We start from the raw sequence: 21,767 nt of genomic DNA on the forward strand, positions 1-21,767 counted from the left end.
TAAGCCCTGTACACACGATTGGATATCTGATGGAATCTAATCTGATGGATTTTTCCGTCGGATATCCGATGAAGCTGACTTTCATCAGTCTTGCCTACACACCATCAGTCAAAAATCCGATCGTGCCAAAACGCGGTGACGTACAACCACTACGACGAGCCCAAAAAAAATGAAGTTCAATGCTTCCAAGCATGCGTCGACTTGATTCTGAGCATGCGTGGATTTTTGACCGATGGAGTTCCATACAGACAATCGTATTTTTCTATTGTTTTTTTATCCATACGAAAAATTTAAAACATGTTCTATTTTTTTACACCGATGGAAATAAAACCGATGGGGCCCACACACGATCGGGTTGTCCAATGAAAACAGTCCATCGGTCTGTTTTCAGCGGTTAAACCAATCGTGTGTATGCGGCTTTAGGCATTGAACACCTTTTGTTTTAATGCACCTGGAATGTATTTAACTGGCTGTTGAACGCAGAGCCTTCTTCATTGTTCCAAAAAATTTGACAAGTATGTTTATGTTGCTATCTTCAGTGACATGATGATATATATTTGTATTTGTATTTATTTTTTATTACAGGCCCAGAGGTGTGGCATGATTTGTTTCCTCTTGCCAATGGAGACCGTCAGTCACCTATTGACATTAAAACACAAGATGCCAACTATGACCCCGGTCTGATGCCCCTCCATTTCAGCTATGATCCATCTTCTGCAAAAGTTATCATTAACAGCGGGCACACTTTCTCTCTGGAATTTGATGATGGAGAGGATAAATCAGGTTTGATTTTTATTTTAAGTTCACTCTTACATTGTGACTAGGACATTTGGGCAGCAAAACCCCTATATTGCTTAGTCTATATAAACCCAAATATAGCAGTTATGCGTCATAAAACATGACTTATGTTATAAGATCATAATAATCACAATTATTATTATACAGTAAATAACGCCAACAGTTTACACAGTTCTTTACAAAATAAAGGGAGACAATACCGTTACAGTACAACTCAAGACAAGAGGTTTAGAAGGGTCCTGCTTGTGAGAGCTTACAATCTAAAAGTAAGGACAAGTGATACAAAAGGTAATAACTGTGTGGGTGATGAATTGTTCGAGAAAGTACATTTCAGATGTTGGGGGCAAGATAGGCTTGCCTGAAGAGGTCAGTTTTCAGGGATTGTCTAAAGTAGATAGAGTAGGAAATAGCCATGCAGATTGGAACAGGGAGATCCTGAGAATGGGAGAGGCTCTGGAGAAGTCTTGGACATGAGCTTGGGGGTGGTGACGAGGGAGCTAGAGAGCAAAGGGGTCTTGGAAGGAGCAAAATAGTATGGTTTGGCTGATATTTTGAGACATGGTTGGTGATGTAACTGGGGTCAGATTTGTGGATGGCTTTGTAAGTTGTTGTTAGTATTTTGAATTTTATTCTTTGGGTGAGTTGAAATCAGTAAATAGATTGGCAGAGATGGGTGTTTAGTAAAGTGGAAGAGTCTGGCAACAGCATTTATGTTAGACTGAAGGGGGAAAGTCTGTACAAAGGTAGGCCAACAAGAAGGAGTCTCCATAGTTGAGGCGTGAATTAGCTACTTGGTGGTATCGTTGGCTAAGAAGGGGAGTGCTTTGGAAATGTTAAGAAGTAAGAATTTAGGTAGTGTTTGGATGTAGGGCCGAAAGGAGTGTTGGAGTCCAGATTACACCAGCACTTTTTCAAGGCACTGTAAGCCGAAAAGCATGGCTTGTAAGGCTTATTACAGCAGGGGTTAGAAGCAGTAGCTCTCGGGGCAATCAGGACTCCCCACGCTTTCTAATACTGATTGTGAAAGTTTGTCAGTTGATAATTGTGTCTTCTTTCTGTACATTTGATGCAAAACTAAAGGAAACACTTCTACATCTGTAGTGCCCTCCTTTAGTTCTGCTGCTAGATTTAGTTTTTGGCTTCACTGGAGTGAGTGGAGCAGCAATTGATTGTTTTGTCTGTACAGGGTTTCCTGAGCTGGGTGTTTGATTCCTCCCACCTGCTTCTGGAAGAAGTTTTCATAATATAGGGCAGAGAGATTCAAATGACCAGTATGAATATTTACTATGTTCAGGCCAATTCCTGGAAGGAGGCATCCAGAAGGTGACTGGGGAGGTGATAACGTTTTGGTAGGCCTTGTCAGAGTGTTCTTTCCTCCAGGGAGGGTTCCAGTTCTCCTGGGGCTTTTGCTCCTGGAAGATAGCTAGTGAGACCAGATACTGCAATCTGGGCCTCAGCAGGTGCTGCTCTGTGGAGAGCTCCTGGGAAATTGCAAGGAAAGACCTTGCATAGGAACTTTTGGATGTGCAAGTGCTAGAAGGGAACTAAGTGCCTGAAGATGCTATATTGACTGAGACTACTCCTTAAGAGTCCTAGATAAATTATATTGTCAAAAGCACTAGGCGCCTGCCTCAATCTTAATCTGCAGGGTTCAATATTGAGTTGGCCCACCCTTTGCAGCTATACCAGCTTCAACTTTTCTGGTAAGGCTGTCCACAAAGTTTAGGTGTGTGTCTATTGCTTCCAGAAGTGCATTTGTGAGGTCAAGCATTGATGTTGGAAGAGAAGGCCTGGCTCACAGTCTATGCTCCAATTCATCCCAAAGGTGTTCTATCGGGTTGAGGTTAGAAGTCTGTTAAGGCCAGTCAAGTTCCTCCACCCCAAACTCGCTCATCCATATCTTTATGGACCTTGCTTTGTGCACTGGTCCAAATCATTTGATGGAGGGAAGATTATGGTGTGGGGTTGTTTTTCAGGGGTTGGGCTTGGCCCCTTAGTTCCAGTGAAGGGAACTCTTAAGGCGTCAGCATACCAAAACATTTTGGAAAATGTCATGCTTTGTGGGAACAGTTTCGGAATGGCCCCTTCCTGTTCCAACATGAGGAATTGGTTAGACTGGTTAGACTTGTTCAGCCTGCAGGCTGAATGAAAACATCTATAATTGTCCGACACAGACACTGACAGGCAGGGAGAATGAGCCTGTCAGCAGCTGCGAGGGAATTCTCTCCACTCCCTCTCCTCACTGACACTGCACAGTATGAGAGCAGTGCTCACACAGGCTTCCCCTGCTTCCTTCCCTGCTTCCCCATTGGCAAGAGGAGGAGAGCCAATCATCTGGAGGACTGCAGGAGCAGCAAGGTATCCTGGGACATGTAGTCTCCAGCACAGGTGGCCCCACAGCATTCCCTCTGGGCCGGAATACACATCCCAGCATGCCCACAGGGGAAGAGGAGAAGCTAAGGCCTGGGAGCTAATCAGAGACCATGAGGGGAGGAGAGGACTGGATGCAAGAGAAGAGGTTCTGCCATCCAGGCTTGATGTGCCCATTTCCTAACACAGATCCACAGCCGGTGGCGAACATCTCAACCAGAGAGAGACCCCAGGGTGCATTTCCTGGGGCATTCCTGAAAGTGTGAGATGTTCTAATTGTAGGGTAGCTAGTCGGGCAACCTGAAGAGCCTGCCTGCCAGGACATCTCCTTTGGGTTGGTGAACGGGCACTTGCCCATCTTACGGATACAAATGCATGCAGACAACATTGCCTTCTTTTTGCCTACACCTAAAGAACCTGTGCTACACTTACACCCTGCTGAACAATTACAGTGTCCACCTTGCTTACCTCGGTACTGGCAGCATATTGCACTTTCACTCAAACAGGACACCTAATTTCACCAACCAAGAGCTAGCTGACGAGATAGGTTTTTTTTTCCCTTTTAAAACTACAACCATTTCCCCTCAAGGGATAAAAGTCACTTGTGCCATACAGGCCCACAAATGCACCCAGGACTCAGGATATATTAAGTTAGAGGGTTTTAAGACTTGAGAGTTATGCCGTGGCGTGTACACACGATCAGTCCATCCGATGAGAACGGACCGATGGACCGTTTTCATCGGTTAACCGATGAAGCTGACTGATGGTCCGTCGCGCCTACACACCATCGGTTAAATAACTGATCGTGTCAGAACGCAGTGACGTAAAACACAACGACGTGCTGAAAAAAATGAGGTTCAATGCTTCCAAGCATGCGTCTACTTGATTCTGAGCATGCGTGGATTTTTAACCGATGGTTGTGCCTACTAATGATCGTTTTTTTCCCATCGGTTAGGAATCCATCGGTTAAATTTAAAGCAAGTTGGCTTTTTTCAACCGATGGTTAAATAACCTATGGGGCCCACACATGATCGGTTTTGACCTATGAAAACGGTCCATCAGACCGTTGTCCTCTGTTTAACCTATCGTGTGTACGAGGTCTGAGAGTGTTACATTGCAATAAATACTGTAGATATTGTGCTCTTATGGTTTAGTGGGACTGTGGTGTCAGGGGATAGAAGCATGGTCATTCCACTACCCTCCTCCTGCCTGGACCCATAGAGCTCAACTTAAAGCGGAGGCTCATCCAAAAACACAACTTTGTACCATCCAACTTGGAATACTAGCATCAGCTACAGTATGCCTTTTTTTTTTTGTGCTGTACTTACGGTTTAATCCGTAAGTTTCGTTTCAGACACCTGCGGGGAATGGGTGTTCCTATGAAGAGTGGAACATGATTGACGGCCGGCTATGGCGCGTCACACGTTCCGAAAATAGCCGGAGTAGGACTCGGCTCTTCACAGCGCTATACGGCGCCTGCGCACAGACTAGGAGCTGACTGCGCAGGCGCCGTATATGTCAGCGTCCTATTTTGGCTTTTTTCGGAAGGCATGACGCGCCATAGCTGGACGTCAATCATGTACCCCTCTTCATAGGAACGCCCATTTCCCGGCCGGAGTCTGAAATGAAGTACACCGCGAAAAAAAAAAAAAGGCATACTGTAGCTGACGCTAGTATGCTCGTTTGTACGGTAGATAAAGAATTTTTTTTTTTAGGGTGAACCCCCGCTTTAAGTAGAGTTGGTAGTCAGTCTGTTAAAGTGTTTCATCATTCTGTGATCTGTCATTGTTAGAGTGGTTACCTCTGCTTTCGAGGTTATTCGCCTTGAGGAGTCAGATAGCAGCCAGATAATATTGTTGAGTTTTATTGCTTTTGATTTTCAGCTATTATCACACAGTTGATCTACTCAAGATATATTTGTTGATTCAATTATATTGCTACTGTTTATTCCATTCTTAAGGAATTTCACAGTAAAGATAATTTCTGTGTTCACTACAATTGGTGTCTATTTACTGTGGTGTTTGCACTTAACTTTACTGCCAGGAATTAGATTTTACCTCAGATAATGGGATTTTAACCACTTGCTGCCCGCCAATGACATATTGACGTCGGCAAAGTGGTTGTAGAATCCTGACTGGACGTCATATGACGTCCTCAGGATTCTGAGCCGCCGCGCGCCCCCGGGGGCGCGCATCGCGGCGATCGTTGTTGCAGGGTGTCAGTCTGACACCCCGCAACACCGATCTCGGTAAAGAGTCTCTCACGGAGACTCTTTACCACGTGATCAGCCGTGTCCAACCACGGCTGATCACGATGTAAACAGGAAGAGCCATTGATGGCTCTTCCTCACTCGCGTCTGACAGACGCGAGTAGAGGAGAGCCGATCGGCGGCTCTCCTGACAGGGGGGGTTCGCGCTGATTGTTTATCAGCGCAGCCCCCCCTTGGATCGCCAGACTGGACCACCAGGGAAGCCCACCCTGGACCACCAGGGAAGGGCACCAACAAAAAAAAAAGTCAAAAAAAAAAAAAAAAAAAAGTCTCAAAAGAAAAAAAAAAAAAAGTTTAAAAAAACAACAACACAACCATTAAAAAATAAAAAAAGATGCCAATCAGTGCCCACAAATGGGCACTGACTGGCAACATAGGAAAAATAAGTGCCGCCCCACAGTGTCCATCAGTGCCACCCCACAGTGTCCATCAGTGCCACCCCACAGTGCCCATCCATGCCCAGTGCCCACCTATCAGTGCCCATCTGTGCCACCCATAAATATCCATCAGTGCCACCCATAAGTGCCACCCATGAGTGCCCATCTGTGCTGCCCATGAGTGCCCATCAGTGCTGCCCATGAGTGCCCATCAGTGCCGCCTATGTGCCCATCAGTGCTGCCTATGTGCCCATCAGTGCTGCCTATGTGCCCATCAGTGCCGCCTATGTGTGCCATCAGTGCCGCCTATGTGTGCCCATCAGTGCTGCATACCAGCGCCGCCAATCAGTGCCACCTTATCTGTGCCCGTCAGTACTACCTCATCGATGTCCATCAGTGCCATCTCATCAGTGCCGCCATATCAGTGCCCGTAATTGAAAGAGAAAACGTACTTATTTACAAAAAAATTAACAGAAAAAAATAAAAACGTAATTTTTTTTCAAAATTTTCAGTCTTTTTTTAGTTGTTGCGCAAAAAAAAAAAATCGCAGAGGTGATCAAATACCACCAAAAGAAAGCTCTATTTGTGGGGAAAAAAGGATGCCAATTTTGTTTGGGTACAGTGTAGCATGACCGCGCAATTGCCATTCAAAGTGCGACAGTGCTGAAAGCTGAAAATTGGCTTGGGCAGGAAGCTGCGTAAGTGCCCTGTATGGAAGTGATTAAAGGTAATAGATAATAAGGAAAATATATATTAAAAAAATATATATTTATTACAAAAAATTACTTCACATATATAAACAACAAACATTTTTAAAACTTGGTTACATAAAAAAGGAATGAACATCTGACAGTGATACATAGTAACTACATCAGAATCCAAGAACATTATACAAACAGTTCTCAGAGATGCAAGGTTGCGAAGCCCGATGCGTTTCATAAGGTGCATATATAGAACAATCTTCATCAGGGACAACAACCATTTCTGACCCTACCTGGCCTCAATGAGGCAGAAAGCTTTAGGCCATTTTTAGATAGTTTCAGATGAGGGAAAACAGACTAAGAGGATGACTCCTGTTCCTTATATGTGGCTTTCCATCTTATTTGTGTGATGTAGGGCCCCTCTTTTCCTCTCCTCCCTTTTTATGATTAGATCTCCCTTCAGTAGTTCTTCCACATATTTTTGTCAACGCCTCTGTACAATGATTATCCAAAGTACATCTATAGGGGTTTCTTTATTTTCTCCTTTTTTCTTTGTATTTAATTCTTCTTTACAAGTACATAATATAATGTACTCTTTGTTCCCCTTCTTTCATTAGGGATAACGGGCAGATTGTTTTGTAATATGTATAAGAACTGTTTAAGATTTTTGTTGTTGTTAATATTACTGTCATATTATGTTTCAGGGGGACTAGACTTCTCCTCCGTGTGGACTTCCACTCATGCTCGCTGCCACCATTGCATACCCGGCACACCCAGGCCCTCTTGGTTTTTCATCCAGGGGCCTCCCTTCCTGTAAACTGAGGTGGCTACATAGTTGCTGCCCTATGGATGATGGAAGGTTTTATTGTGTGTTGGGGGTTTTAGTTCTCCTTTAGGATGGGTCTTTTTTATATACTCGTTTTCAAGACTGTTTTCCCCCTTTTTTTTTTCAAATAACTTGTATTTACTTATATAGTATATTGCCCATGTCTTTGACCCAACTATGAGGTCGCTTCCGGTTTTTGCACTGTGCGTCATTTCTGGAGGCGGTCTCCCACGATGAGATCGCTTCCGGATTGGTCTGTTAGGTGCTTACAGGAGGCTCCGCCGTTCCCTGGCTTTATAATGAGAATGCCGGGAGCCCCATGGATGCCAGTTCCCTCCGGATGTTCCTGTGAATTATACACAATTGTGCTTTGCCCTCTTGCCTCTGTAGAATTCTGCCATCCTGATCTTTCTATTTAGAACGTAGGGTCCCTTTTCTGGTTGGCCTGTTGGACATTTTTATCTCAGGTCCAACTGAAGTAAGTATATAGCGCCCCCCCCCCCCTCTCTCTCTCTTTTTTAGTTTTTGTTTTATTTCATATTTGTATTTATGGTTTTGCTTTGCCTGCTACTTTGGCATCTTAAGTGTTTGGTTGGTTAAGCTAGTGGATTGGGGGTTGATATGTACGTCCAGCAGGTCTTGTCCATTTTTTTGGGGTGCTCTTTGTCCCCCCCATATGGCACAAAGCCATCGTCTCCAATATCTGACAGAGAGTCTAACTCAGAGTCCCCCCACTCTTCTGCCAGCAAACAGCTGTGCACAGTCCCAGGTACTTTTTCCCCAGATGTCGATGTCTTACGGTTCCTGACGTGGACTTTCCAGGGAAAACACCATTGTCGGGGTCCGGTTCCGGTGGTCTCTGGGGTAGGCTTCGACCGCGGCCACGGGCTTAATGCACACAGGCAAATATAAATACTCCTACCGGTATCTATGCTGGACCTGACAGAAAAATTCAGCGTAAAAAAAAAGCTCCTTTTGGTGCATAAATATGTGCATATATTAGCGTTTTACTGGCGTATGATATTTAGAAACGTATGAATGTAAACTCATTCTATTGGACATAATATTTATTTATTTTGTCAGCTAGAATTACCGTATATACTCAAGTATAAGCCGAGTTTTTCAGCACATTTTTGGCGCACATGTAGCCCCAGTTCTCCTCTGTAAGTGTGCAAAGTTTGCTGTCTGGGGGACCTACGGCCGGGGAGCACCCATTTTTCAAACCGGGCACTCCTTCTATATACTCCCATGTTAAATGTAAGGCATGGGCACAGTGAGGCATGGTGCACAGTGAGGCATGGTGCACAGTGAGGCATGGACACAGTGAGGTATGGGCACAGTGAGGCATGCACATGGACACAGTGAGGCAAAGTGAGGCACAGTGAGGCATGCAGATGGACACCCTAGGCTTATACTCGAGTCAATACGTTTTTCCATTTTTTTGTGGTAAAAGTAGGTGCCTTGGTCGGCTTATACTCGAGTATATACGATCATTTACATGCGTATGCGCTTTATGTATGTATGTGCGTAAATTATGTCAGCAAGCAGGTATGGGGCATTTTTTATGCCGCTAAATGCTGCTCTAAAATATCAACCCAAAGGCCACAATGTGCATGGACACATTGAAGTTGATTTACTAAAGGCAAATAGACTGTGCACTTTGCAAGTACAGTTGCACTCATTTTCCTTAGTAAATGTAAATGTGATAAAGCTTAAAATGATTCTAAAGGCAGTTTTTTTTTATCTTAAAGCATTATATTCCTTAAAGTGATTGAAGCACCCTCTACCATGGGTAGGTGCTAGATGTGTAGTGTTTGAGGTTCTGTCAGTGCAGGTAAATTTAAACAGGCCTAATGCTACAAGCTAGGCCTGTTTGTTTTTGATCTGGGGGCAGGGAGTGGTTAGTGTAACAGTGGGTGTGACTGACATGTGCTTCAGCTCTTGGGCGCCTCCCCTGCTTTCAGTGAGAATGTTCTGGAAGAGGGACAGGGCTGAGAGCTGGAGTGGCATGGAATATATGCGAGGAGCCCTGACCAATCCCCAACTAGGATTGACAAGGGGGCAGGCCTCCTACATATACTCTTAGTCAGCCTGCTGGGGAGGAGTTGTCGGCTGGGTGAATTGAAAGATGGAGTGCTAGATTGCGTGCTGGAGATACACCCCGCCGCCATTACTAGTAAAAATAATAATAATAATAAAAATGCCATAAAACTATGCCCTATTTTGTAGACGCTATAACTTTTGCGCAAACCAATTTTTTTTTACGAAAAATATGTAGAAGAATACGTATCGGCCTAAACTGAGGAAAAAAATAGTTGTTTTATATATTTTTGGGGATATTTATTACAGCAAAAAGTAAAAAATATTAATTTTTTTTCAAAATTGTCGCTCTATTTTTATTTATAGCGCAAAAAATAAAAACCGCAGAGGTGATCAAATACCACCAAAAAAAAGCTCTATTTGTGGGGAAAAAAAGGACGCCATATTTGTTTGGGAGCCACATCGAACGACCGCGCAATTGTCAGTTAAAGCGATGCAGTGCCGAATCGCAAAAAGTGGCCTGGTCATTGACCAGCAATATGGTCCGGGGCTGAAGTGGTTAAAGTGAATAGGGGTGCTTGTGTGGGGTCCAAGGGGTTAAAGAAGGTTATGAGGAGAAGGAAATATAATATCTTCTCGCTGAATGTCAAATGCTGTCTGAAAAGCGATCAGAACATAGATGGCTCTTCAGCGAGGACATACCTGTACATCCTCCCAGAACGAAGATTGGCATTATGCACTTATGTTTACAAGAGTACGGTTGCGTACAGCCATTCACTTGCATGACAGATGTGGAATCGTGGAAGAAAAGTAAAATATTGAACTGTATGTATTTGTTACATTTAGCCACTATATTTCAAAAGAACAGAAAGAAATCTAGCTGATACTACTGCCATCTAGTGTTCAAATTTCATTACAGCAAGAGCTTCATAACACCTATATTTTATTGTACTAGTTAACATAACCATATCACCATATTCCACAGCATAAGAGGGAGCAATGCAATAAAGAAAAGTTAAGAAATATTAAGCTAGATTTGAATATAAAAAAAAATAATGACTCTATAGATAACACCATTAAAGCTGATTATTCAAACATAAAGAAAAATAAAGATGTTGTAGTGCAGATTATGAAACACAGAAACGATTTAAACTTCTAACAAGCAGAAGCCACAAGAAACAATGTCACTGACACTATGCCTGGACAAACTACTCAGCAGGGCAGCTCCTAAGAGAATTTTGTATCAAAGAGACCATTTCATCGGGTGTTTAGACTTACTGGAGAAAGTGAGCCCAGGTGGGTTCTCATTATATAATGATGGTCTTTCATAATCCAATAAGCAGGAAACAAAGGAATATACAGAATTGTAATAAGAAATAGAGATTTTTTTGTGGGCATTAAAGCATGGCAGAGTTGGCAATTACAAGATTACCTGAAATCTATCGCACATATTTTGACATACACTCACCGGCCACTTTATTAGGTACATCTGTTTAATTGCTTGGTAACACAAATTGCTAATCAGCCAATGACATCAACATTTAGGCATCTAGATGTGGTGAAGATGACTTGCTGAAGATCAAACCACAATATTGGTATAATGCAAGTAAATTAAAATGTCTGAAGTCACCAGTGATACACCTTCATCCCTAGTATATATATACAAAAAGGAGTCGCCCATGGGACTTTAAATGAGGTGGTCACAGTTTGCCACTGAGTAACAAAAGTAATAGCAGTAAAAATGTTTATTGAAAATGAATGTACATACATGTATAATATAGCATATTAGCTCAGCCAATGAATGGCATATGATAAAAAGAATAAATAAAGTTGATACAAAACATCATGACATGAAGTATATGCTGTGATTGGCCGGAGCCGCGATGATGTCACTCCCGCTCATGCACTCGGGAGCTGCTGGTAGCGGCACGCAGACTGAAGCAACGGCACATAGGTCAGTGTTTATGATTCAACAATAAAAAAAAGACTGGGCAACAATGACCTCCATGGGAGAGTTCCATGGCCAAAAGCCATTGCTGACCAAAAAGAACACAAAGGCTCGTCTCACATTGATACAAAATCATCTAAGACTTTTGGGCAAATATTCTGTGGACTGATGAGACAAAAATTTAATTTTTTGGAAGGTGTGCACCTCGTTACATCTGATGTAAAACTAACACAGCATTTAATAAAAAGAACATCATGCCAACTGTCAAACATGGTTTGATGCTCTGGGGCTGCTTTGCAGCTTCAGAAACAGGACAATTTGCCATAATTGAAGGAATCATGAATTATGAGCTCTACCAGAAAATCCTGAAGGAGAATGTCTGGCCATCAGTTTGTGACCTTAAACTCAAGCGCAATTGGGTTATGCAGCAGGGCACACCAGTAAGTCCAACACTGAATGGCTCCGGAAAAACAAAATTAAGGTTTTGGAATACCCTAGTCAAAGTCTGGACTTAAATCCAATTGAGATGCTGTGGAATGACCTTTTCATGCTGAAAAAACCTCCAATGTGGCTGAATTAAAACAATTCTGCAAAGAAGAGTGGGCCAAAATGTGGAGATGTAAAAGACTCATTGCCAGTAATCACAAATGCTTGATTGAAGTTGTGGCTGCCAAAGGTGGCACAACCAAATATTAGGTTTAGGGGCAATTACTTTTTCACATCACTGTACATTGATTTATTGTGTGGATGCAGGTGGTTAAATCACTCACTGGCCTCTTATAAATAAATCCTGTCCTGACATTCCCAACTTTACATCTCATCTCTGCAGAATCTTTAGCAGGCAGCTCAGTCAGTATCTGCACAAACTGGCAGATTTTTCTATTTCCATCAGTTTGAGAGATTCAATAGAAATGATCACAGTACAGCAATGTCTTGTTTTATGTATTACAGAGACACCAGCACACCCCATATACTAAAAAATGTTTTACATTTATATCTGCATAGTGGAAGTCAGCAGTGTACAGTATGTGCTGCTGCCAGAGGGTCCAGCACTAAATATTAGACAAAAGAAGACAATGATGTACCATTCGAGAAGGGCAACATACACAAGGAAAGCAAGTGGTGTAGACCTGTGCAAATGTCTTTCCTGTCTTCTATCACATTCCTATTCTATGCATGGATTTATTACAACAAAGAAAATTCAATATTCGTATTGTACAGAAGTAAGCTGCAGGTTTTCTCATGTGTATTAACAAGAATTCAGACAGCTGCACATCAATGAATCCATCTTTATGAGATTGTAGGCCACACCCACCCACACAAATACATTCCCAAACAACCATCAAATATAATAAAGAAAGAACAAGAAAAGGTGGCAAATAATAGCAGCTGCACTTTTATTGGTTTAAAGCATTAATCAAAATTGACAAAAATCAAACTTTTTTATTACAGAAATGTATTCAACATAACATCAATACAGTAGCTCAGTTATTAGAACTCGAGCATAAATACAGCTTATATCAGAATATACCGTATTTATCGGCGTCTAACGCGCACTGGCGTATAACACGCACCCCAATTTTAAGAGGGAATTTTCTGGAAAAATGTTTTTTTTAATAAACAACTTTGAAGCAATCTAAGCCAGTCTCTGGGGTGTCCCTCAGACTTTCCTGACAGATGGGAGGGGAGGGACAAAGCTAGGAGAGCAGCAGCTCTCATGCATAATGCTGGATCAGGCAAAGTAATCATAGAGCCTGGGATGTCCCCAAATAATGCTGCAATACACGCCGGCTGGTTTATAGAATTCATTTGGGCCAGTGGCAAGGATTGGCCGTCCACCTAATAAAACTTAGTGTACAGAGTACACTTACCTCTTACACATACCTCGGAGGGGAAGGAGGGGGACGAGCGCCCGCCGGAAATCACTGAGCCGTCATCTCCTCTCCACTCGGCTCTCACTCGGCTGTCACGTCACACATGCACAGTCCCGCCTCCGCCATCGGCATTGGACCATCTCCTGTGATAGACAGAAGGCGAGAATGTGCGTGTGTGACGTGACAGCCGAGTGAGAGCCGAGAGGAGATGACAGCTCAGTGATTTCCGGCGGGCGCTCGTCCCCCACCTTCACAGGAGATGCTCCAATGCCGATGGCGGAGGCGGGACTGTGCGTGTGTGATGTGACAGCCGAGTGAGAGCCGAGAGGGGATGACGGCTCTGTGATTTCCGGCGGGCGATTGTCCCCCTCCTTCCCCTCCAAGGGATATCCCCTATTTTCAGGGGGGAAAAAGTGTGCGGTATACGCCGATAAATACGGTAAATGTCCCCACAAGCCGGACAAGCCATGGCCCACCCACAAAGCCATGGCCATCTCTATACCTTACTATACCTTACTATACCTTACTATAGGCCCAGATGAAATATATCCAGCCACACTTCTTAGAGGTGGACCCATCCAGCCTACAGAAGCCTGGAATGCCACCCTCAAGGTCTATGTGTCGATAAGACAAACCCCCAATCAAGGGCATGTACTTCGCCATCGCTCTATTGATCCTCCTCATCTTTTTCATCACCCCATCACCTTTCTCTTTCAATAGTTTTTTATTATTAATAATCAGGAAATAAAAATACATTAACAAAGTAGCAGGCAGAGCCATCTGTTAACAGCAGACAAAGCAATAAGTCAAAAGACACATCACATGTTGAAGATACGCAGGAGCAGATGTATCTCAGCAAGGTATTGCGGAAGTTCCAAACTCCCGAGGGAGGAGGGAACCCGCCAACCCCAGCACCCCTCACGGGAACTAGCTGTGCCGGGCAGGCGGGACCCATCTACCCCCAGCGGGGTACAGCAATGAGTACAAAAATACGCTACAGGCAGAAGGAACCAAGAGAGAGATAGATGTACAATAAATTGCAAAGAAAAATGAAAAAGAACAACTGTGCCACTATTCTACCAACCCACTGAACTGCTTAGGTTAGGCATGTGGTTGAACCATCATTGGTGGGCAAAGAACAGACATTTGGATGTCCAATGAACAGGCGGAATCAGGCAAAAAAAGGTCAAGAGGCGTTCCAACTGTTAATGTTAGAAGAAAAAGCCATTACTTCACTTAAAGGAGCAAAACTGGAAATGTGTCCCAGAGGGGAGTACCTGTAGTCGAACCTATATGTAAACAGTTAGATGAAGTGAAGAATAGAGAGAGAGGAAAAGAAAGAGAGTAACAGAAGGACAAGCGAAGAAGAGGAAGAAATGAGAAGAAAGAGAAAAAAAAAAAAAAAAGAGGGGGCAAAATAGTAGATGGTGTGGAACTCGCTCATCTACCCGAACCCGAGTCAGCAAGGAATGGCAGAAGTCTGAGACAAGTATCTGATCCATGGTTCCCAGATGGCTTCATGTTTATCAGCTGTATCCAATAGGATGCTAACTGTTTTCTCCTGGGCCATGATCCATGATATCTTCCTTTTGACCAAGATAAAAGGCACCGTGGGTTGCTTCCAAGCACGAGCAATCGTCAGCTTGGTCCCAAGGAAAACAAACATGATCAGGCGTTGGGCTAGCTTAGGAACCCCGGGGATAGGAAAGTTTAAGAGGGCATAATGGGGAGACTGTTGGACCGGAAAGCCCGTAATTTTCCTAATAATGTGGAATATTTTATTCCATAGGCTCCTGATCTTAGGGCAATCCCACCAAACATGAAGTGTCGACCCAATATGTCCGCAATTACGGAAACACAAAGGCGAGGCGTTCGGATACATTTTGGCTATTTTCAGAGGAACCATATACCACCTCATTAGGACTTTCACATTTGCCTCAATCAAAGATATATTTAGAATGCCCTTGGATGCCGCAGTCGAAGTCCTATGCCAATCCTCAATGCTCCAAGTATGTTGCAGGTCCGTTTCCCATTCTTTCATATAGAGCGTTTTGGTGTCGGCCCTAGCAAGTGAACGGTAAATCACCGATATTCCCCCCCTCTGCTCCATGGCTTGGCCGCACCACGTTTCATAGTCCGTGATCTAGAGTAGGCGCGATGTGGAAGACCGCAAGGACCGGATAAAATGAGCGATTTGGTGGTATCGAAACCTTTCCGATGTAGGCATGTCGAGTCTGCTAGTACAGTGGGCTAGGGTGAGAGGCCCCGCCGGGTTGACAAAGTGTCCTATCCTATAGAGTCCCTTATCCAACCACCATCGGAAAGCTGTAATGTCTAAACCAGGAGGGAATAAGGGGTTTCGAAAAATATGCGACAGCGGGTGCCAATGCGAGATTAGGAGCGGATTCGTTTTTAGAGAATCCCACAGTGCTAGGGAATGGGAAAGCGTGGGCGCCATAATAGCGGGTCTGGATTTAGCGGGACACCAGAGAATCACCCCATCACCTTTCTGTGTAAAGAGGAGAACCAAGTGAGACGAGGAACAATTTCCGAAAATATAATCATTGTGTCCGGTGAAGTCAACTTAAAACGCTGCAAACATAGCATTTAAAGAGTAAATTAGTGTAAGTTATTTTCTGTCCTTTTTTTTAGAAAGCAGTTGATAAAGTTATACATCATATATATGCAGTTCAAAGTCTTACATTGTCAATTTAATTACTATTTTGCAAATAAATTATTCTAAAATGAAAAAAAGACCAATTGGATCTATATATTTGATTTCACTTTCCAAAACAAGTGACAATTTTTTTTTTTCTTTTTGGTTTGCATCCCTGAACTTGGTGTATTGAAGGGCATGTTCTAGAAATATTTCCATATGATAAAAAAGTCTATGTAGAAAGAATCTGAATATCCAACCACTGGATAGGATGGAAATGGTTAGAAATGTTTATTGTTCCCTGTGCCCCTCACTTCCTTATGAAAGGGAGATAGGGAGATTATCGGCACAAGAAACCCAAACAGCAAGTAAGATAAAATAGATAAAAGTAAAAACTTGCTGATAAAAGGTAGCTGAAATAAACCAATCGATGCTGCTAGGTAAACATGTTTTGTGCCTCATGCAATCCTCTACACAGCGGCATATAGACTGGCACCTAATGGCAGTACTGGGTGACAAGCAAGCTGTATGCAAGGGAGTGACCAGGTATTATTTTAATATTAGCTCCTGATTAAAAAAAAATATTGAAACCTCCTTTGAGATCACGTTAAAATGTTAAAGCTTATACAGTATTTCAGTGATTAGATTCACATATAAATAACTTTTAACTATACAGATTCAGTTTACAAATATATAAATGTATAGTCAAATAATTTTTTTCATCATCTCCTTTTAGTGTTGAGGGGTGGACCACTTCATGGAACCTACAGACTACGCCAGCTGCATTTTCATTGGGGGCCGTGTGATGATTATGGAGCTGAACATAAGGTGAATGGTACAGACTATGCAGCTGAGGTAAGAAAATACAGGCTCAATGGTTCTGCAAGCTTAAAACCCAATTTCACATTGTTAAGCCAACTTTTAAAACTAAAGTATGTTTTTTTTTTATTGAACATTCATACTTACCTAGGTGGATGCAGCATTGGCGCCTCTACACTGAGAACCTAGCGATCTAATATTGTTGATGGCTCAGTTCTCTCAGCTGCTGACTGCCAGGCGGCTCTCTGCTCTGCCCCCTCGCCCTCACTGGAGCGCTGAGCGTCTGTCTCAGGATCTCAATGCCTCGCTGATAGGCTGAGACAGGCATCAGTCCAGGCACCTAGTGGATCCATACTTTATTGTCATGATGACGCGGTGCCTGTTCTGATTCCAGTGACGTCAGCAGAGAGTGGACTTCAGACTGCTCTCCGTAAAATGGATCACAGGAGTGCAAAGCGAATTACGCTCCTCTGACCCATTTTCCAGAGAGCAAAACAAGCTCAGGCTGGACTTCTCCTTTAAAGGGGTTGTAAAGGTGCAATTTTTTTCCCTAAATGGCTTCCTTTACCTTAGTGCAGTCTTCCTTCACTTACCTCATCCTTCCATTTTGCTTTTAAACGCCCACTAACACACAGCTCCTTTCTCTATCTGCAACGTAGAGAGCATCCTAACTCTCCTGTAGTCCAAGGGAGGGGGCGAGCACGACACTCCACACCAGGGAGAAAGCCTTGCATTACTGTGTGGAGTTACAGGCAGAAGAACAAGTGAGGATTTCTCAGAAGAAATAAGGACATTTAAAAGCAAAATGGAAGGATGAGGTAAGTGAAGGAGAACTGCACTAAGGTAAAGGAAGCTATTTAGGGGGAAAAAATTGTACCTTTACAACCCCTTTAGGTTTCCAAGGTACTGTTCAATACAAAATGCTCTTTGTATCGTATGCTACTGGCCGCCAGTCCTCTACTGTGTTAAATGACACACCCACCTTTCAGACCACTTCCTTTGAGACCAGACTGTCACGGACAGACACTTTGGAGGGGGGGTGTGTGTCATAACGCAGCTTGAGCTCACAGGTGAATGCTGTGGAGGAAGATGCCCACACCACTTCCAATTCACTGTTCTATGGAGCATAGAAGACTAGAGAGATGTAGGGAGAAGAGGAAAAGGACCGCAGGCTGCCATGTGAGCACCATTATATGGAACAATGGGCACCGTCATACACCAATGCTGGGGAATAAGGACACCGCTCATTATAAGGCTAGCTGAAGACCAATGATGTACCTAGCATATAGGGCCCCCAGGAGTGATAATTCTTTAGCCCTCCTGCCACCGACAACACCGTGACTTGGGCTACTGAAGGGGCCTGTGGGCCAGTCTCCTTCCCAGCGACTGTGGACACAAGACTAAGGAGACCCTCTCTTGGGGGTTACAAGGGACCTTTTCCCAAAGAGGGCTATATAATTTCCCTGGGTACCTGGCTGGCCGTGAATTATACCAGGTACCCATTCCATGCAATTAGGGCTGGTTGGGGACTATTTCTGGGACCCCTTGGCATACTGTGCATAGTTGAACTATTATCCTGGAGCGATGTGTTATTAGGTGCAGGGGTGAATTCCATCAGACATGGGGCTAAGAAACTGCATACTTTTGCTGATAGGTGTCCCTCATTCCCACCTCAAAAAGTTGGGAGGTATGCATGAGGCATTATAAAACTCTGACATTTACAGACATGACTAGGCACAATGGGAACTGTAGTTCCTGAACAACTGGAGGGCCATTGTTTGAAGACCCCTGACCTACAGTATTACAGAAAGATTGCATAAAGACATGTTGACTGCTTGTTACCCTTTTCCAGCTTAACCTCCTTACAACATATACCAGTTCTCTTGAAACAATTCACCCAAATTAAAACACACGTTAATCCAGGTAAGTGCCAATCCAGATGTTTCAAAAAGTATGGTTGTAATTCAGATGTGTTAGCTGGCCATAATGTCATGTTAATATACAGGGTGGGTTATGTGGATACACCTTAATAAAATGGGAATAGTTGGTGATATTAACTTTCTGTTTGTGGCACATTAGTATATGTGAGGGGGGAAACTTTTCAAGATGGGTGGTGACCATGGCGGCCATTTTGAAGTCGGCCATTTTGAATCCAACTTTTATTTTTTCAATGGGAAGAGGGTCATGTGACACATCAAACTTATTGGGAATTTCACAAGAAAAATAATGATGTGCTTGGTTTTAACGTAACTTTATTCTTTCATGAGTTATTTACAAGTTTCTGACCACTTATAAAATGTGTTGAATGTGCTCTCCAGTGACATGCGGCGAGTGCTACGCTGTGGGCTATTGCTGAATGAAGCTAGGACAGCCACTGATGTTTCTTCATTAGACCCCTTTCACACTGGATACGCCTATAGCGGAGCATTAAAATCGTGGTAAAACACTGCTATTTTACTGCGATTTTTCCGCGATTTTAACGTTACATGCTGTTTTATAATCGATGTTTGTGAGTACACTTACATTTTAATAAATTACCTTTCTTTTAAACGGAATTATGCTATGGTGCACCTTCTTTTTCATTTCCATTTTTGGATGAGCCTGAGATCGTACCTAGTGCGTTTTTCCTGGGACCTGTCTCCCCCTTGGATCCTGTGAGTCCACAAAGACCGCGGCTGGGCTATAGCCGACTGCATAGAAAGCTTGCCCTCTGGTAAGCGGCCTCACATTTCTGGTGGAGGGATCACTTCAATATGTCATTACCTGTCACTTTGGTGGTGTGAATTTCCAGCATTGCATATGTGCATGAACTGTACCTAACGGAGATCTATGCTGATTTATTTATAAATTCTTTTGGTTATGGACTTGATTCATATCACATCCTGTTAAGCTTTTGTGATTGGGGGTTCTGTGGCGCGGCTTTGTTTTATATGTTTTTTTGCTCTGTGTATCGCACGCCAGCTGCTGCCTATTCTTTGTTTAATTTTGAGGTTATTAGCGCAGTTTTTTTATTTTTCCACAATTAAACAACTGGCTGAACTAATTAGAAAAATTAGAATCCATTATATACCATATTTGTTTACAATTTAATTGATTTTATTTTACAGCTTCACCTTGTCCACTGGAACTCAGAAAAGTACTCAAGTTTTGTTGACGCAGCTAACAAACCAGATGGGCTAGGTGTTGTGGCAGTGTTTTTAAAGGTATGATGCACCTCGGACCTCTGAGTAGTGATGAAGGAGACACATAGCTAGATTCACATATATTGCCTTAACCTTAAGGCGGCGTAGCTTAGCGTATTTATGCTACGCCGCCTTAAGTCAGAGAGGCAAGTACTGTGTTCTCAAAGTACTTGCCTCCTAACTTACGGCGGTGTAGCGTAAATGCGGCGGGCGCAAGCGCGCCTAATTAAAATTCGGCTGAGGGGGCGTGTTTTATGTTATTATGCTTTGACCCGACGTGATTGATGTTTTTTCTTAACTGCGCATGCGCCGGGGCGCCTACATTTCCCAGTGTGCATCGCGGCTAAGTCCGCCGCACGGGCCTATTGATTTCAACGTGGACGTAAACGAAGTAAATCCCTATTCACGGACGACTTACGCAAACAACGTAAAATTTTCGAATTTCGACGTGATAACGGGGGCCATACTTAACATTACTATTCCATCTATTTGATGGAATAACTTTAGGTGGCCTATCTCTTACGTAAACGGCATATCTGTACTGTGTCGGTCGGGCGTACGTTCGTGAATAGGCGTATCTATTGATTTACATATTCTACGCCGACTGCAATGGAAGCCCCACCTAGCGGCCAGCCTAAATATTGCAACCTAAGATAGGACGGCGCAAGCCGTCGTATCTTAGATAGGTTTAAGTGTATCTCTGTTTGAGAATACACTTAAACCTAGGTCTGCGCAGATTCTGAGTTAGGTCGGCGTATCTACTGATACGCCGACCTAACTCTTACTGAATCTAGCTAACAGTGACCAGATTTTGTGTCCAAGATACTCATAACAAAACCACTCTTCCACAATGGTGCTGCATCTCTATTGTAGCTAGGGTTGCCACCTGTCCAGGATTCAACCGGACAGTTCGGGTTTGGGATCTTGTGTCCGGGTTTCAGTCTGCCTGAAACCCGCACACATTATTTAGACTGGGCTGTGGCTCCCCAAGTAACTCTGGTAGTCACACAAAAATCTGTTGCCATTCGGGAGATGCGGGCCGCTCTCTGGGGGCAGGTTTGGCATCACTGAGGGGGAGCCACGATGTCAGCAAGAGCAGTTTGGCCACACCCCCTGTTTGCCGCAGCGCGCTGCAATACCGCTGTCCTTGAGGCACCCAAAGGTGCCCCAGGTCTTTTATTATCCGATTGTGTATACTACGAAAAAAAACGTGCCCTGTGCCGCTAAAGTGTTCGGGTTTGGCTTGAAGAAAAGGTGGCAACCCTAATTGTAGCATGGCACAGTAGAATGCGCAGACGAGAAGCATTAAGCATGCCACTGCTCTCCAACATGTTCTTGCCCACTTTTATTAAATGTCAATTTCACAGGACCATGCAGGGATATCTTACCATTCCTTTTCCACTAAACCAAATACCCATACCAGCTCACAGGCTTTAACTTGCAGAACTGCTGCTCTGTCCACAAGCTTAGGCCTCAAACTCTGGATGGGCTGCAAGTCTCTGCTTGATCCCAAAGTCCTGCAGCAACATCTGCAAATATTTGGGAATCTGGCGTCGCACACAAGCCGTCATAGGCATAAGACACACAGCTTTATAGCCAGATTCAGAGAGAGTTAGGCCGGCGTATCAGTAGATACGCCGACCTAACTCGGAATCTGTGCCGTCCTAAGTTTAAGTGTATGCTCAAACTGAGATACACTTAAACCTAGCTAAGATACAACGGCCTGCGCCGTCGTATCTTAGGGTGCAATTTTTCCTTTGGCCGCTAGGTGGCGCTTCCGTTGAGTTTGACGTAGAATATGTAAATGCCTAGATACGCCGATTCACGAACGTACGTGCGCCCGTCACAGTAAAGATACGCCGTTTACGTAAGGCATTTTCCGGCGTAAAGTTATTCCATCAAATAGC

General features: G+C 43.6%; 1 protein-coding gene across 2 annotated transcripts in view; it reads left to right on the forward strand.

The window, feature by feature from the left end:
* The window catches only part of LOC120941250 (carbonic anhydrase 13-like), an 81,770-nt gene that overhangs the window by 35,585 nt on the left and 24,418 nt on the right, over positions 1 to 21,767 (forward strand). For both annotated transcript variants that reach the window (XM_040354563.1, XM_040354562.1), the window contains exons 2-4: positions 586 to 783; positions 16,596 to 16,714; positions 19,786 to 19,881. In XM_040354563.1, coding sequence (XP_040210497.1) covers positions 586 to 783; positions 16,596 to 16,714; positions 19,786 to 19,881 — 413 coding nt within the window. The remainder of the gene's footprint in view (positions 1 to 585; positions 784 to 16,595; positions 16,715 to 19,785; positions 19,882 to 21,767) is intronic.

The sequence above is a fragment of the Rana temporaria genome, chromosome 5 (genome assembly GCF_905171775.1).
Source record: "Rana temporaria chromosome 5, aRanTem1.1, whole genome shotgun sequence".
In the NCBI taxonomy this organism is placed as follows: Eukaryota; Metazoa; Chordata; class Amphibia; order Anura; family Ranidae; genus Rana; species Rana temporaria.